General features: G+C 39.2%; 1 protein-coding gene across 1 annotated transcript in view; it reads left to right on the forward strand.

Moving 5' to 3' along the window:
- RAB10 (RAB10, member RAS oncogene family) overlaps window positions 1-19,242 on the forward strand; it is a 107,933-nt gene extending 88,691 nt beyond the window's left edge. Inside the window, exons 4-6 of the mRNA XM_023230005.2 lie at window positions 7,707-7,796; window positions 8,733-8,834; window positions 16,773-19,242. Coding sequence (XP_023085773.1) covers window positions 7,707-7,796; window positions 8,733-8,834; window positions 16,773-16,856 — 276 coding nt within the window. The 3' untranslated portion in view covers window positions 16,857-19,242. The remainder of the gene's footprint in view (window positions 1-7,706; window positions 7,797-8,732; window positions 8,835-16,772) is intronic.

A 19,242-nucleotide genomic window follows, 5' to 3' on the forward strand; every position in this document is an offset into this window, starting at 1 on the left:
AAAAAAAAAAAAAAAAAAAAAAAAGAAAATATATGAGAGAAGTTCTGTGTATTCTGAGTGCTGTTTTAGTGGTCCCCTGGCTCAGCAGTGAAGTCTTTAACCTCATAATACTTGCTTCTTATTGTTAGTAAGATCATCCAAGTAAGGATGATCTTAGGTGTGAAGGTATGTATAGGGCCGTGCACGGTGGCTCACACCTGTAATCCCAGCACTTCGGGAATCTTAGGTGGGAGGATTGCTTGAGCTTAGGAGTTCGAGACCAGCCTGAGCAACATAGCAAGATCTCATCTCTACTAAAAAAGCTTTTTTTAAAGCCGGGTATGGCAGTGAATACCTATAGTCCCAGCTATTTTTTAGGCTGAGGTGGGAGGATCACCTGAGCCCAGGATAATCATATTTATGCTCTGAAATGCCACACATGTATAAAGAATTATACCTATTTCCTCACTAGCCCCAGAATGCTGATGGGAGTTGACGTGGAGGTGTAGTAGGTTGTAAATTGGTGGTCACATTGCTAAAGCTTTTTTTAAAAACAGGCTGAAAATACCTTAACACTTATAAATTTATATATAAGGTAATTTTCCTTTTTTTGTACTTCATTGGTCATTTATTTATTGGCTTCGGCTTCCTTCCATCAGCCTGCTTACACGTAACTTACAGGTGTTCTTAGAAGAGTGGCTTCTAAAGCTACGGATAATTTGTCTTCTCTTTGAGTGGAGGTTCATGGTAGTGTCTCTGGTAACTTGCAGTGTCTGGTAGTGATTAGGATGTGGGTAGATTATTACAGGTCACTGTGATAATTTGTCCATTTAGTAGCTGGGAGCCTTTTAAAACCATGCTTCTGTACTTTTTTGGGATCATGAACCCCTTTGAGAAATTAGAATCTTACCAGAATGATGTACTTATACAACTTTCAAAGTTTTATGTGTGCTTCTTGAAATTGATGATATCCCTGAAGTCCATCCTTAGATTCTGAGATCAAAATGCCTCTTACTGACTCTTAGCACATGGCAGGATTTTAGGAGCACCTGGTATATTGCTGCTTATTACTGGATATTTGCCAGGTTGCCTTTGTTTTAGCAGTAACATAAATTAAGAGGCACTAAATTCAGGTAAGACCATGGAATCCCTAAATACAGAGTTTTGTTTTTTTTTTCTTGAGACGGAATCTCGCTGTGTTGCCCAGGCTGGAGTGCAGTGGTGTGATCTTTGCTCACTGCAAGCTCCACCTTCCAGGTTCACGCCATTCTCAGGCCTCAGCCTCCTGAGTAGCTGGGACTACAGGCACCCGCCACCACGCCCGGCTAATTTTTTGTATTTTTAGTAGAGACGCGGTTAGCCAGGATGGTCTCGATCTACTGACCTCGTGATCCACCCACCTCGGCCTCCCAAAGTGCTGGAATTACAGGCGTGAGCCACTGCACCAGGCCAGCAAGTTTCTTTATAGTATATATATATATATTTTTTTTTTTTTTTTACTCGAGATGGAGTCTCACTGTGTCAACCAGGCTGGAGTGCAGTGGCGTGATCTCAGCTCACTGCAACCTCCACCTCCTGGGTTCAAGTGATTGTCCTGCCTCACCTCCCAAGTAACTGAGATTACAGACGTGCACCACCACACCTGGCTAATTTTAGTAATTTTAGTAGAGACAGGGATTTGCCATATTGGCCACTGCTGGTCTCGAACTCCTGACCTCATGTGATCCACCCGCCTCAGCCTCCCAAAGTGCTGGGATTACAGGTGTGAGCCACCACACTCGGCATAATTTTTCTTTGTTAAGCTTGTGATTCTACTCAGGGTATCTTCCCCGCAACAAAAGAGTTGTTTTCTTCCTAATCCCACCTTTGTCTACCCCCTTTTAAACTGTCATTGACCCTTGAACTGCAGGTCCACTTACACATGGATATTTTTGTTTAAAGAGATGGGGACTCACAGTGTTGCCCAGGCTGGTTTCAAACTCCAGGGGTCAAGTGATTCTTCCTCCTCAGCCTCCCAAGAAGCTGGGATTACAAGTGTGTGTCACCACACCCAGCTCTATAAACAGATTTTTAAAAACAAATATTTTGGAAAAAATTTTAGAGACTTGCAACAATTTGAAAAACTCACAGACAAGCCATATAACCTAGAAATGTTGGCGGCGGGGGGGGGGGAGGAGATTAAGAAAAAGTTAAGTATATTGTGAATGTATAAAGTATATGTAGATACTAGTCTATTTTATTACTACCATAAACTATACACAGATCTATTATTAAAAGTTTAAATTTATCAACACTCACACAAAACAGAGCCCATACATGGCACCTTTTGCAGTCAAGAGAAATGTAAACAGAGATGCAGTATTAAATCATAACTGCATAAAAATAACTGTAATACATACTATACTACTGTGATAATTTTGTAGCCACCTCCAGTTGCTATTTTGGTGAGCTAGTATGTTTCCAAGTGTCTGCTTAAAACACCATGTGATGCGGATTATCTCCCAGCGAACAGTTTGTGTCTCCAGTAAATCCCATACTGCAATCAAAAGTGATCTTTTGTGGTTCTTGCGTGTTTTCATCGTGTCTAGTGCAATACTGTAAACCTTGAATAACACCATCAGACCTATACAGAGTGCCACTAGTGATGCCAGAAGCACTCCTGAGAAACAGAAAAGTCATTACATTACAAGAAAAAGTTGAATTGCTTAATATATACTGTAGAATGAGGTCTGCAGCTGTGGATGCCCGTTATTTCAAAATAAATTAATCCAGCATAAGGACCATTTTAAATAAAAGAAAATTTGTGAAGCCATCACTGCAGCCACAGCAGTAGGTGTGAAACCTTGCACTTTTTACAGAACACCTTTTTATCTTGTGTTGAAAATGCAGCTTTTATGTAGGTACAGGATTGCTGTAAGAAAGGCATACTTGTAGGCCCAGCGCGTTGGCTCACGCCTGTAATCCCAGCACTTTGGGAGGCTGAGGCAGGCTGATCATGAGGTCAGGAGATCAAGACCATCCTGGCTAACCCGGTGACGCCCCATCTCTACTAAAAATACAAAAAACTAACCAGGCGTAGTGGTGGGCGCCTGTAGTCCCAGCTACTTGGGAGGCTGAGACAGGAGAATGGCGTGAACCCGGGTGGCGGAGCTTGTAGTGAACCAAGATCGCGCCCCCGCACTCCAGCCTGGGCGACAGAGCGAGACTCCGTCTCAAAAAAAAAAAAAAAAGGCGTACTTGTAGACTATGATATTCAAGAAAAAATGAAGTTATTTTGTGACAACTTAAAAACGAAAGAGAAGCTAGAGGAGTTCATGCCAGCAAAGGATGGTTTGATAATTTTAGAAAGAGGTTTGGCCTAAAAATGGCAGGATAACAGGAGAAGCAGCTTCTGCTAAGACACAGCAGACAAGTTCCTGGGCACCATTAAGAAAATCATTGAGGAAAAAGGATATCTGCCTGAACAAGTCTTTAATGCAATTAAAAGTGTCCTATTATCAGGATGGCGGGGAGGGGGGCAGGCTGCAAAGGACATGAGTGTTAGGAAATGAGAAAGCACAGGGAATTAAGGCAGGAAGGGATAGGCTAACTACTGTTTTGTGCAAATACAGTTGGGTTTATGATCAGGACTGATTGCCCGTATATATAAAGTTGCTAACCCCCAAGACTTGAAGGGAAAAGTCTTTTGAAGCTGCCAGTTTTTTGATCATTCAACAAGAAGACCTGAACACTGAGAATCCTTTTTCTGGATTGGTTCCATCAATACTTTGTCCCTGAAATCAGGAAATACCTTGCCATGATGGGACTGCCCTTTAAAGTTCTTTTGATATTGGACAGTGCCCCTGGCCACCCAGAACCCCATGAGTTTAACACCGAAAGCATCAAAGTGGTCTCCTTGCCCCTGAACACAGTGTCTCTAATTCAGCATCTAGATCAGGGGTCGTGAGGACCTTTAAGGTTAATAACACACGGTACTCTAACCTCAATAGAACAGCATGAAAATCTGGAGGGATTACACCGCTGAAAATACCATCATTATAGAAAAAGCCGTGAAAGCCATCAAGCACAAAACAGTAACTTCCTGCTGGAGAAAACTGTGTGCCGATGTTGAGCATGATTTCCCAGGATTTGTAGCAGAGCCAGTCAAGGAATTTATGAAAGAGACTGTGGATAAGACAAGAGCTAATAGACACCAACCAGAGGAGTCAACAGAAGATGATTTAATGAAGATGCTGGTGCTTCCAAACCAGCACTAGACGATAAGGAAGAAGACAAAGAAGTAGTGCTAGAAAACAAATTGACTGTAGACAGTCTGGCAGAACGATTCTGATTATTCAAGACTGCTTTAGACTTTGGACCATTATATGATACAGGCACTGAAACTGAAGCAAATGATGAAAGAAGGATTGGTTTTGTATAGAAATATTTTTAAAGAAATGAAAAAGCAAAAAAGAAATTACAGTGTTTTTCCGTAAAGTTACACTGAGTGTGCCTGCCTCCCCTTCCACCTTCTCTACCTCTTCTGCCTCTGCCTCCCCTGAGAAAGCAAGACCAACCCCCTCCTCTTTCTCCTCCTCAGCCTACTCAATTTGAAGACATTGAGGATGAAGACCTTTATGATGATCTACTTCCACTTAATGAATAGTAAATATATTTTTCTTCCTTATGATTTTCTTAATAACATTTTCTTTTCTCTAACTTTATGGTAAGAATACAGTATAGAATACATATATAAATATATGTTAATCGACTGTTACTGATAATGCTTCTGGTTAGCAGCAGGCTGTTACTAGTTAATTGTTTGGGGAGTCAAAAGTTATACATGGCACCCCCTTACCCCCATTGTTCAAAGGTCAACTGTATGTTGTTTCAAATCAGCATATTTTATAACTTTTCTAGATTTTGTTTTCCTATAGCTACAGGAAATGAAGTAACCACAGCCATTTGGCAGTTTTGTTGTTGTTGTTTTTCTTTTTGTTACTGTTGCTTTTTTTTTTTTTTTTGATAGAGTCTTGCCTTGTTGCCCTGGCTGGAGTGCAGTGGCGATAATAGTTCACTCCAGCCTTGAGCCCTTGGGCTCAAGTGCTCCTCCTGCCTCGGCCTCTTAAAGTGTTGGGATTACAGGCATGAGCCCCCGTGCTCAGACTGTTGTTGTTTTTGAATAGTTTTTAAAATTGTGGTAAAATACATACAACATGAAATTTTCATTTTAACCATTATTTTGGGGTATAGTTCAGTGGTGTTAAGTACATTCTACTGTTGTGCAACCATCACCACCATCCATTCTCCAGAACTTTTTCATCTTTCTGAACTGAAGCTTTTCATCCATTAAACAATAATTTCTGTCTCCCCCTTTCCCCAAGCTCCTGGCAGCTGTCACCATTCTATTTTCTATGAATTTGACTGTTATAGGTACCTCATATAAGTGGAATCATATAGTATTTGTTCAATTTGTAAGTAATTCATTTAACATAAACTTTTCAAGGTTCATCTACATTATAGCATGTGTCACAACTTTTTTTTTTTTTTTAAGGCTGAATAATATTCCATTGTTTTTATATGCCATGTTCTGTTTATTCACCCATTGTTGGATATGTGGGTTGTTTTTGCTCTTTTACTATTGTGAATAATGTTGCTGTGAACACTGGTGTACCAATATCTGAGTCCCTGCTTTAAATTCTTTTGCGTGTATACCCATAAGTAGAATTGCTGGATCATATGATAATTCTATGTTTAACCTTTTGAGGAATCACCAGACTTTTCCACAGTGATTGCACCATTTTACATACCTGCCAACTGTACACAAAGGTTTCGGTTTCTCCACATCCTCACCAATATGTGTTTTCTGTTTTTTTAATAGCAGCCATACTAATGTGTATGTAGTGATATCTCATTGTGGTTTTGATTTGCATTTTCTAATGTTAGTGATATTGAGCATCTTTTCATGTACATATTGTTTGTTTGTATATCTTCTTTGGAGAAATGTCTATTCAGATCCTTTGCTTGCATTTTTCTTTTTCTTTTTTTTTTAATTTTTCTTTTTATTTATTTTTTCTTTTTTCCAGACAGGGTCTTGCTCTGTTCCCCAGGCTGGAGTTTAGTGGCATGATGATCATGGCTCACTGCAGCCTTAACTTCCCAGGCTCAAATGATTCTCCTACCACAGCCTCCTAAGTAGCTGGGACTGCAGGCACACACCACCATGTCTGGCTAATTTTAAAATTTTTTGTAGAGATGAGGTCTCACAGTGTTACTCAGGCTAGTCTTGAACTCCTGGGCTCAGGCGATTTTTCTGCCTCAGCCTCCCAAAGTGCTGTCATTGTTTTTTGTTGTTGTTAAGAGTTTTAGGTGGTTTTTATATATTTTAGGTATTATTCCCTTTTCAAATATTTTCTCCTGTTCGTTGTCTTTTCATTCTCTTGACAGTGTCCTTTGTTGTACAATAGTTTTTAACTTTGATGAAGTACAGTTTATCTACTTTTTCTTTCATTGCCTGTGCTTTTGATATCATATCAAAGAAACCATTGCCAAATCCAGTGTCCTGAAGCTTTTCTCTGTGTTTTCTTCTAAAAGTTTTATAGTTTGAGGTCTTTGATCTATTTCAAGTTAATTTTTTTTTTATGGTTTAAAATAAGGGTCCAGTTTCATTCTTTTGCATGTGGATATCTGGTTTTCCTAGTGCTATTTATTGAGAAGACTGTCCTTATTGACTGATTTTGGCATCCTTGTTGAGGATCATTTGACTAAGTATGTGAGGATTTATTTCTGGGCTCTCTATTCCATTCCATTAGTCTGTGTATCTGTCCTTATGCCAGTTCTACACTTTTTGATTTTTAGTGAAGTTCTGAAATTTGACTCCCGCAGCTAATATTACTTTGGCTAGGCTCAGTGGCTCATGCCTGTAATCCTAGCTCTTTGGGAGGCCAAGCGGGATGGATCACTTGAGGCCAGGAGTTTGGGATCAGCCTGGCCAACGTGGCAGAAACCCCCGTCTCTACTGAAAAACTGCAAAAAATTAGCTGGCATGGTAGCACACACACCTGTAGTCTCAGCTACTTGCAGCTACTCAGGAGGCTAAGGCAGGAGAATCACTTGAACTTGGGAGGCGGAAGTTGCAGTAATCCGAGATCACACCACTGCACTTCAGCCTGGGCAACAGAGCAAGGCTCTGTCTCAAAAAGAGAGATTATTTTGATGTTAGATTCCGTATGAATTTTTGGATAGATCTTTCTATTTCTGCAAAAATTATCATTGGGATCTTAAGGGGACAACCACTTGTTTTTAACTGATTTTTCTGCATGGACCTACTTGTGCCATAGCAATGCAGCTATTTGAGATTTTAAGGGCTCTATACAATTTTTAATTAAGGCTTCCATAGGGTAGTATGCATTATAAAATCTGAAATGATCCAGCCTGGATTTAGATTATGCACGTTTCTTTGCCTCTGTCTTCTCTTTTAGTAAGAAAGAGCATACCTAGAAAGCAGACAGCCTCCTTTAGGGAGGAAATAATATTTGACATGGATATGTCTTGAGAATTGTGTTTCTTTTGCTAGGTAATCTAAGCTTTTGTGTAGGCTTTTAGCATGGGGTAGTTTTAGGGTGATTACTTTAAAACTTTAAAGCTATAGAAATGACACTCTAAATTGAGAGAATAAAGTCACTTTTAAAGACTGTTAAGCCATAATTCATGGTAGTATGTAAAAGTAAAATTTTATTTCATTTTAGCATGCCAATGAAGATGTGGAAAGAATGTTACTAGGAAACAAGTGTGATATGGACGACAAAAGAGTTGTACCTAAAGGAAAAGGAGAACAGGTAAAAATCTGAATTAAACTGATATTCTGCTCTTTGTAAATATAATGCTGCTTTTGATTATTATTATTTATTTATTTATTTATTTATTTACTTTGAGACGGAGTCTCGCTCTGCTGCCCAGGCTGGAGTGCAGTGGCCAGATCTCAGCTCACTGCAAGCCCCGCCTCCCGGGTTAATGCCATTCTCCTGCCTCAGCCTCCCGAGTAGCTGGGACTACAGGCGCCCACCACCTCGCCCGGCTAGTTTTTTTTTGTATTTTTTTGGTAGAGACGGGGTTTCACCGTGTTAGACAGGATGGTCTCGATTTCCTGACCTCGTGATCCGCCCATCTCGGCCTTCCAAAGTGCTGGGATTACAGGCTTGAGCCACCGCGCCCGGCCGCTTTTGATTATTTTTGTAGTAATAGTGATGGAATGCACTAAGCTAATTACATAGTTTTTAAAATGCTTGTTGGAAATATTTTATTATTTGAATGAATTTGTTTTTTAGTGCATATTTAACATGTATGGGGGAATCAAATGTTCCCATAGTATTTTTATCCTTATTTAAACTACAAAGAGAGAAAAATGTAAGTCAATAATCCTCAGTTTTTAAACTTAGGACTTTAAGGAGATGTATCAATTTGTATGGTTCTAAAATGTGACAATCGGGAGCCTGCGGTGAGCAGAAATTAGACCCTGAGAAGTCAGATTGAGCTTCTCGTAAGTTTGCCCCCAGGGTGAAGTATCTGTTTTAGTATATCTGAAATAAACTTTTGGGGTAAGGAGATTACTTTTGTTTGTTTTATGAAAGAGCTTGACTTGCTGAAATATTCTGTGTTATATATTCTAGTTGGGACCACTGCCTTCAGAATAAGATTAATATTTAAGATGTTAAAGTCAGCAATTGGCAACCCATGCTTGATAATTTTATGATGATATTTTGTTTCTGTTTTAGATTGCAAGGGAGCATGGTATTAGGTTTTTTGAGACTAGTGCAAAAGCAAATATAAACATCGAAAAGGCGTTCCTCACGTTAGCTGAAGATATCCTTCGAAAGGTAGGTTCCTATTTTTACTTCCTGCCAGGTACCTGAGTATCTCTGTTGAATATTTTGTCTATTCTGAAGTACTGGATTTACATACAGAATTTGAGTTTGGGTGGTATTGTTTCTGTAGGGCAGCAGTCCCCAGCTTTTTTGGCACCAAGCACTGGTTTTGTGGAAGATAATTTTTCCATGGACCATATTGGGTGAAACTGTCCCACCTCAGATCATGAGGCGTTAGATCCTCCTAAGGAGCATGCAACCTAGATCCCTTGCACGTGCAGTTCACAGTGGGGTTTGCACTCCTGTGAGAATCTAATGCTGCCACTGATCTGACAAGAGGCGGAGGTCAGGTAGTAATGCTCACTCACTTGCTGCTCACCTCCTGCTGGGTAGCCCGGTTCTTAACAGGCTACGGACCGGTAAGGATCCGCAGCCCTGGGGTTGGAGACTTTGGCTGTAAGTAACTGGGGAAACAGAAAGCCATCTAGAAATCTGAAGGATCTAGTCGGTGGTAACCATTAATATTCTGAGCTCCACAGTCACTGTCTAGTCCCTAGTTCCATTATTTTTTCCAGTTTTTTATCTTTTCTAGCCTTTTTATTCTTGGATTCATTTCTCTTAATGAGTACTTTGCATTCTCAGATAATTTAGGAAATTTTAAGATAAGAAATGAATCTATTAAGTAGTTATTGCCACAGAATTGCTATTCTGCCATATTAGTCACTTCTCAGGCAAATAAAGGGTATGTACGTATTCTGTACATACTGAATAAAACCTATTATGTAAGAAAATAAATAATGCTGAAAATGTGATCTTGAGGAATGCATGTTTTACCTCAGGTTTGTTTCTGGGTTTAAGATTCGTGACTCTCAATATTTGCTAGTATAAGTAACATGTAGCCAAATTAAGAAATCCGATTTTCATATTTTCCCTCAAGTGACTAGGTATAATGCATGGATTTGGTTATGAATCCTGAATTATCTGTTCAATCTGTTGTAATTTTAAATGCAAATAAATACAGATAAAATCTGACATACATTGGCCATGCGCAGTGGCTCACATCTATAATCCCAGCATTTTGGGAGGCTCAGGCAGGCGGATCATGAGGTCAGGAGATGAGACCATCCTGGCCAACACGGTGAAACCCCATCTCTACTAAAAATACAAAAATTAGCTGGGTGTGGTGGCACATGCCTGTAATCCCAGCTTCTTTGGAGGCTGAGGTAGAAGAATCCCTTGAACCAGGGAGTGGGAGGTTGCAGTGAGCCGAGATCACACCACTGCACGCCAGCCTGGCGACAGACCAAGACTCCATGTCAAAAAAAAAAAAAAAAAAAATCTGACACACATCCTAAAAAAGAAGCAGATGTTGTATAGTAGAAAATGTAATTACATTTGGTAACCTTTGTATTTGTATATTTGAAATATTAATATTTTTTTAAAACCAACCTATATATAAAAGGTAGATGTTTGTTTTTACATTTTCTTAACCAACCAGTTTTTTTTCTTTCTCCACTTTGGAAGGACAGACATCAGCTGTAATAGAGGTGGTATGTCACATATAAATCTAGTGAAATTTCTGAGCAGTTATAAGAGATTGAGTTGAGATACTTAACATTGAAGTAAATTCTTTATGTAGAGTCACTAAAACCAAGGGACCTAATTTTTAGAGTGAAATGTAGGTATCTGTTTACTACAATTGAATATTCAAACTGGAAAAAATAGTCATCAGTTGTTGCTCTTTAATGGGGCTAAAAAATTGGTGCCCTTTTGAATCTGCCAGCTTCCTTTGCATATCATGTTTTGGGACTTCCTGCTTTAGGAGATGTTTTTCTATGAGAATCCAGTCAGATCAAAAATTGAATTTTATTTCAGAGAATGAGAGAGGCTGACAGCAATTAAACTAAGTATAAAAGATCTCCATAGTGTATTGAGTGATAAAAAGCAAATTAGGGGCTGGGCACCGTGGCTCATGCCTGTAATCCCAGCACTTTGGGAGGCTGAGGCGGGCGGATCACAAGGTCAGGAGATTGAGACCATCCTGGCTAACCCGGTGAAGCCCTGTCTCTACTAAGAATACAAAAAATTAGCCGGGCATGGTGGGGGGCGCCTATAGTCCTAGCTACTGGGGAGGCTGAGGCAGGAGAATGGTGTGAACCCAGGAGGCGGAGCTTGCAGTGAGCCAAGATCATGCCACTGCACTCCAGCCTGGGTGACAGAGCGAGACTCCGTCTTAAAAAAAAAAAAAACACCCACAAATTAGGATATAAAATGTGAAGTGATCTCATTTTTCAAGATTATATGATATACCAAACAGACATATGTACATGCAGATACATTTTATTTTTAGTAAATAGAGAACTGGAAGGGTAGATACCAAACTCTAAATAGCACTCCAAGAGAGTGATGGTGGTAAGGGGGAGGGATCATAGGGCAGATTCATGTACTGACTATAGGCAGTTTAGTTTTGAAATTTCAACAGGTTTCTTTTTTGAATTATAAAAGCAATTTTAAGATTTTTTTAAAAGAACAGTCTTTCACAATTAAGGTGAACCCATTAGAATTTCTTGAGAAAATAAATCTATATTTATTGTTCTTTTGAAGAGCAAAAGAATGGAAGAATACAACTAGGAAAAAATGTGTTTCTTTCTTACCTTTTCTTTGTTTTCTTTTTGAGACAGGGTTTCACTGTGTTGCCCAGGCTGAAGTGTAGTGGCCGTTCGTAAGTGTGATCATGCTGGCTGTAGCCTCAAACTCCTGGCCTCCAGTGATACACTAGTAGCTGGGTCCACAGGGGTCTGCCATCAAGCCTAGCTCGGTCTCTCTCTCTTTTTTTTTTAATTGATGGGGTCTATGTTACCAGGCTAAATTTGAACTCCTGGGCTCAAGCCATCCTCCTGCTTCAGCTTTCTGAGTAACTTAGGACCACGAGGACACATCACTATCCCTCACTAATTTTCAGATTTTTTGGTAGAGATAGGGGTCTCACTGTGTTGTCCAGGCAGGTCTTGAACTCGTGGCCTTAAGGGAACCTCTCACCCTGGCTTCCCAAAGTGTTGGAATTACAGGTGTGAGCCATGTACCAAAAATTGTATTTTTAATTAAATGAAGGGAATAAAAGAAATAGAAAAATGCTTCTTTTAAAATTGGTTGAAGGTACTTTGTATTTCAGACATTGGTGGGTCAGGATGAAACATTATCCAGTATTCACAGTCGAGTTAAAGACCAGGATAAGACTGGCAGGAGTTACCACAAGACCTAGTGAAACACTCTTGGCTCTATGTCCTTTCTCTTTCTGGGCTTTTTGGTCTTCGTGGTTTCTGCTTACTTTCTGTCTGTACTATGTCCTTTGATCTTCTCATCAGTCTTGGCTTTTTTTTTTTTTAATAGTGCTATATAGCCATTATATATATAATTTTGTGCCCTAGTGAGGTAGAGCTTTCCTTATTATCATTATTAAAGGTTAAAGTATTAGTATACTAATAAATAAAGATCTCAGTCTATACTTGCAGGGGTGTCTAATCTTTTGGCTTCCCTTGGCCACAGTGGAAGAAGAATTGTCTTGGACCACATATAAAATACACTAATACTAACCATAGCTCGAACGCTAAAGAAAAAAAATCACACACAAAAAAATCTCATCATATTTTAACAAAGTTTACGAATTTGTTGTGTTGGGTTGCATGCAGGCTGCAGGTTGGACAAGCTTGGTCTAGAGTTTTCCGATGTAAGCAGGCCCAAATACTAGGTAGCAATTTTTTTCATACACATCCATACACTTGCAGTGAAGTTATGAGTTCAAATAGCAAATGTAAAATTCCTTCACGTTAGAATTAACTTAAAATGAAAGCAATTTAAAACATCTTTTAACTTAATTATTTGGCTACATGATTCATTCTCTTGCTTCAAACATTTAAAAGGAGGATAAAAAAGGATACAGAAGGCCGGGCACGGTGGCTCAAGCCTGTAATCCCAGCACTTTGGGAGGCCGAGACGGGCGGATCACGAGATCAGGAGATTGAGACTATCCTGACTAACACGGTGAAACCCCGTCTCTACTAAAAAATACAAAAAAAAAAAAAAAAAAAAAAAACCTAGCTGGGCGAGGTGGCGGGCGCCTGTAATCCCAGCTACTGGGGAGGCTGAGGCAGGAGAATGGCGTAAACCCGGGAGGCGGAGCTTGCAGTGAGCCGAGATCCAGCCACTGCACTCCAGCCTGGGCGACAGAGCGAGACTTCTTCTCAAAAAAAAAAAAAAAAGAATACAGAAATTTCCCACCTTGTTCCCTTTGATTCCCTCAATATCAGTTGCCAATTCCTCATTTTCCCCTTACTCCTCAGGTAACTGATGTGATTAATTTATCAGTTATTACTCTGAGTAAATATGAATATATATTTTTGTCCCACCGCTCCCCCACAACCTTTTATTTTTAACAGATGAGGTAACATACTCTACTGATTGTCACTTTGCTTATTTCACTTACTATAAGCAAAATAATTTTACTTTTTAAATAATTATATGCTATTCCTTTGAATGTTTATATCATAATTGAACAAGTCTCCCAGTGGACATTTAGATTATTTTCAAACTTATGTGCACATAAACTGTGTGTGTGGTGTATAATCTTATATTTAAATTATTTTCCATACGCACATACATTTGAAGGACAGATTCTGAAGTTCTCAGAAAAGAGCATACATATGGCCGGGCGCGGTGGCTCACGCCTGTAATCCCAGCACTTTGGGAGGCCGAGGTGGGCGGATCACAAGGTCAGGAGATCGAGACCATCCTGGCTAAGACGGTGAAACCCCATCTCTGCTAAAAATACAAAAAAAAAATTAGCCGGGCGAGGTGGCAGGCGCCTGTAGTCCCAGCTACTCAGGAGGCTGAGACAGGAGAATGGCGTGAACCCGGGGGGCGGAGCTTGCAGTGAGCCGAGATCACACCACTGCACTCCAGCCTGGGTGATGAGCAAGACTCCGTCTCCAAAAAGAAAAAAAAAAAAAAAAAACATGTATGTACATTTGCAATTTTGATAAATACTGCCCAAGTCTGTCCTGGGGGTTATACCCATTTATACACCCACTTGCAGTATATGAGAATATGTCTTATTCACACCCTGGCCAGCACAGTGGATTTACAAGACTCAGATCTTTCCCAGTCTAACTGGTTAAAAAATGCAGATTTAATTTGCTGGTAATTTCTGAGTAAGGCTGAGCATTTAAAAACATTTGTTTGTTTGTTTGTTTGTTTTGAGACAGAATTTTGCCCTTATTGCCCAGGTTGGAGTGCAATGGCACGATCTCTGCTCACTGCAACCTCTGCCTTCCAGGTTCAAGAGATTCTCCTGTCTCAACCTCCCAAGTAGCTGGGATTACAGGCGCCTGCCACCACACAAATGAATGTTTGTGTTTTTAGTAGAGACAGGGTTTCACCATGTTGGCCAGGCTGGTCTCGAACTCATGACCTTGGGTGATCTGCCCAACTTGGCCTCCCAAAATGCTGGGATTACAGGCATGAGCCACCTCACCCGATCTAAAAACATATGTTTAAGAATCACTTTTACATTTCCTTTTCTGTAATTTTTTTTTGTTTATTCCTTTGCCCAATTTTTCTATTTGGTTATTGGCCTTTTCTTATTCTTAGCTAGGAGCCAGCTTAAAACTTTTAATAAACTTAATTAAAACTCAACTTCAACTTACATATTTTGGCTGTACAAGATTTCACTCTGCAGGGATAACCTTTTGTTTTTTTGTTTTGTTTTGTTTTTTTGAGTCTGTTTCAAGGATCTAAGTTAAATTCTAAAAAGATAGTGAGTGAGATGCTAAGAAAATCAGTGTAGGAGCCTCCCTGGTTGTCCTTAACCTGACCCATACCTGGAAGTTTCCAGAGAGAATTTCCAGTGCAACTGTACTTTTTTTTCTTGCTGGGTGCTGGTCTGCCCCCTTTTTCTTCTTTACATCTTTCTCAAAGATCTCTTTTAGGAGCAAAGTCACTTGTACTGGAAACCCCACAGAGGTCTTTTTAATGCATAATTTGCTGCTTTGACACACATGGAAGAGAAGAATCCCAGGCAGTGGGAGTTAAGTAGGTGAGCTCTAAGGGCAAGTAGCAGTGTCACCTCAGGATGAGTTCACTAGGCTTCTCTTAGGCTACTTGAGGTTTTAAAATATTTTTGAAATACTTTAATTTTTTCCCCCTTGGGCTACACAAGCCCTTAACTTTATATTGTTTCCATGAGAGAATAAGTTCTCAGGTACATCCTGGCTTTCAAAATGTTGTGATGAACTACTGTTTTACACAACAGCACCGATAAATCTCAAAGACTGATACTGAGTGGAAAGAAGTCACACAAAGAAGAATGTATTCAACTATGGTTCCATGTATATGAAGGATAGGAATAGAAAAAAAACTAATCTTAGATGATAGAAATCAGAATATTGGGTAACTTGAAGAGAGCAGTACTGGCAGGAAAGGGGCACAAGAGAGCTTTCTTGGGAATATTATGTTCTATATCCTGATCTGGTAGTTTGACAATATATACCAAAAATACATCAGGCTTACACTTAAGCTTTATGTACTTTTGTGTATGTAAGGTATCACTTTAAAAATATTTTTTATATATAAAGAATGGGCCTGCCTTTTTAAAATACTGTATTCTTCTGTTTTTTTTTTTTTTTTTTTTTTGAGATAGAGTCTCACTCTGTCACCCAGGCTGGAGTGCAGTGCTGGGATCTTGACTCACTGCAACCTCTGCTCCCGAGTTCAAGCGATTCTCCTGCCTCAGCCTCCTGAGTAGCTGGGATTACAGATGTGCAACACCACACCCAGCTAATTTTAGTAATTTTTTATAGAGACAGGGTTTTGGCATGTTGGCCAGGCTGGTCTTGAACTCCTGACCTCAGGTGATCCAACTGCCTCGGCCTCTTAAAGTGCTGGGATTACAGGCCTCAGCCACAGCTCCTGGCCCTTCTGATTTTCAAAGTAATATTTAATGTTGGGAAAAAACAGAATTATACTAAGAATAAAATTAAATCAACCATAATTTTACCACCTAAGGGTTGCTACTGTTAGTATTTTGTTGTATCTCCTTGGGGGTTTTTCTATGTTTTTAGGGGAATTGGGAGGAGTCTTACTCTCTTGCTGTGTTGCGCAGGCTGGAGTGCAATGGAGTGATCTTAGCTCACTGCAGCCTTGAACTCCTGAGCTCAAGTGATCCTCTTGCCTCAGCCTCCTGAGTAGCTGGGACTACAGACTTGAGCCACTGTGTCCAGCTAGTATTTTAAATGTTTTATACAGATGGGGGTCTCACTATGTTGCCCAAGGTGGTTTTAGCTCCTGGCCTCAAGGGATCCTCCCACCTTGGCCTCCGAAAAGTGCTGGGCTTAACAGGCGTGAGGCAGTGTGCCCAGCCATCTATATCCATTTTTAACATGAATTAAATCACTACATTTTGCTCCACTCCTTTTCAGTTAATCAGTTGAAATTGCCTTTTTAAATCTATCGTACAGTAATAAAATTAGTCTAAAAAGGCAGATAACTAAACAGAAAAGGGCAGTTTTATTTCTGTGACGTTACATATACCTAACATTGGTTAACATTGGTTTTATACAACCTGCTTCCCAATGCCTTTTAAGTACTAAACATATTCAGAGGTCAGGGCTAGAAGATAACAAAATCTATTTAAGAGTTAGAGCAGAGAAGATTTCAGAAGCTTTATAAAGGGATGCCAGGAAATGTCTATAGTATTTCACAGCTTGGAGGAAGCAGGCAAAATGATCAAAACAAAGCTTCCAGATCTTTACTTTGCATGGAGGGGAACCTATCTCATGTGATTGTAATTATATTTTGTTGTATAAATTGATATTTATGAGAATATTCCTGTTGAAACTTAATTTTATCCATAGCAGTGTTTTTTCATGAGTTATTTTCCTTGTGTGTTTGTTGCAGACCCCTGTAAAAGAGCCCAACAGTGAAAATGTAGATATCAGCAGTGGAGGAGGCGTGACAGGCTGGAAGAGCAAATGCTGCTGAGCATTCTCCTGTTCTATCAGTTGCCATCCACCACCCCGTGTTCTCTTCTTGCTGCAAAATAAACCACTCTGTCCATTTTTAACTCTAAACAGATATTTTTGTTTCTCATCTTAACTATCCAAGCCACCTATTTTATTTGTTCTTTCATCTGTGACTGCTTGCTGACTTTATCATAATTTTCTTCAAACAAAAAAATGTATAGAAAAATCATGTCTGTGACTTCATTTTTAAATGTACTTGCTCAGCTCAGCTGCATTTCAGTTGTATTATAGTCCAGTTCTTATCAACATTAAAACCTATAGCAATCATTTCAAATCTATTCTGCAAATTGTATAAGAATAAAGTTAGAATTAACAATTTTATTTTGTACAACAGTGGAATTTTCTGTCATGGATAATGTGCTTGAGTCCCTATAATCTATAGACATGTGATAGCAAAAGAAACAAAAGCCAGGAAAACACTCATTTTCGCCTTGAATATGTAAATGGGGTTAATTTTGTCCTGTGCCTTATGTGGAAAGGAACTTCTTTGGTTTTCTTTTTTGTTCTGGTGGAAGCATGTGCAGGAGACATATCATCCAAACATAAACCATTAAAATGTTTGTGGTTTGCTTGGCTGTCATTTTCAAAGTAGTTAATTGAGGACAAAGGGTAATGCAGAAGTGATAGCTTTGGTTTGCTGAGTCTTGTTTTAAGTGGCCTTGATATTTAAAACTATTCCTGCCACCATTTCTTCTCCTTGGCCACTTTTTCCTTGCGTCTCCCTGCATGCTGCTTTATTTGCTTCTCCCTCCCCCACCACCTCATGGTATATTTAAGAGTGAAAGGGACAAACTAGTAGGTTTGTCAAGTTTAATATAAAGCACTGATGTAACTTGCTAGGTAAACGGAAAGATAAGTTCTAACTGCCTACTATCCAATGTCAGTTAATTGGTGTCTTCCCCCTCATTTGCTCTCTGCCCTAAAACATGTCCCAGATGCCTTCACTGGCTGTTTTACTTCTATGTTCTGCTTTTCTTCCTCTCTTTGTTCCCTTCCTGTCTATCCATTGAGCTTATGAAATGGAAGAGTTAACTGCATGCACTAGTGTTTGGAGGGTGTTGTGGTTTGTCTTTCTAATTAGGTGTATAGCCTATTCACTTTCCTAGAATAAATCTCTTAACCTACATTTGAGTAGTCTCCATTTTGGCAACTCCTCTAGCAGCTTGGTAGCCTAGTACAGGTTGTTTTTTTAAAAAAGAAAAAGCAGGAAGGAGGAGTGAATTTTATTAACATGTTTGCCAAATGTATTGAGATTTGGCCTCTGAAGAACACTTTTTCAGTGTTAAGTTGTCTTTACCTTAAGATTCAGAAATACTTTAGAATATTATTAATTTTAAGTCCTGTCTTCACATCCTTTTGGAAAACTTGTGTTACCATGGGTTTGGAAAAAGGACAACAAAAGGCTTTTCATGTAACGATAAGATCTCTAGCTGTCTCTAACCCTGTCCTTTTTTCACAGCATTTTTTCTAGTTTTGCTTCATTGCTTATCATTAGGATAGGGTAAGTTAAGTTTGCTATGCTGCTAGCATCCTAAGATGATACCTTTGTTGAAAGAATTGTGAATAGCATGATTCATTTCTAGCAGAGGCTGAGTTTAGGACAGCAGCTTCCATTGAGAAGTCTTTCTGTGTCGTGAATAGCATTTTAATGACCTCTTGGCTCACATAAGCAAACAACATAGGGACGTATCTGCTATGAAAATCCACAAATTTTTCAGATAGTGCCCTAAAAACAATTTTATATGCCTCACTGGTTGTTATTCTTAGGTTGTTTCCACACTTGACTTTATCATTGTTTACTACTAGTAAAAAGCAGCATTGCCAAATAATCCCTAATTTTCCACTAAAAATATAATGAAATGATGTTAAGCTTTTCGAAAAGTTTAGGTTAAACCTACTGTTGTTAGATTAATGTATTTGTTGCTTCCCTTTATCTGGAATGTGGCATTAGCTTTTTTTATTTTAACCCTCTTTAATGCTTATTCAATTCCATGACTTAAGGTTTGAGAGCTAAACACTGGGATTTTTGGATAACAGACTGACAGTTTTGCATAATTATAATCGGCATTGTACATAGAAAGGATATGGCTACCTTTTGTTAAATCTGCACTTTCTAAATATCAAAAAAGGGAAATGAAGTATAAATCAATTTTTGTATAATCTGTTTGAAACATGAGTTTTATTTGCTTAATATTAGGGCTTTGCCCCTTTTCTGTAAGTCTCTTGGGATCCTGTGTAGAAGCTGTTCTCATTAAACACCAAACAGTTAAGTCCATCCCCTGGTACTAGCTACAAATTCGGTTTCATATTCTACTTAACAATTTAAATAAACTGAAATATTTCTA

This window comes from Piliocolobus tephrosceles, chromosome 15 (assembly GCF_002776525.5).
Source record: "Piliocolobus tephrosceles isolate RC106 chromosome 15, ASM277652v3, whole genome shotgun sequence".
Lineage (NCBI taxonomy): Eukaryota > Metazoa > Chordata > Mammalia > Primates > Cercopithecidae > Piliocolobus > Piliocolobus tephrosceles.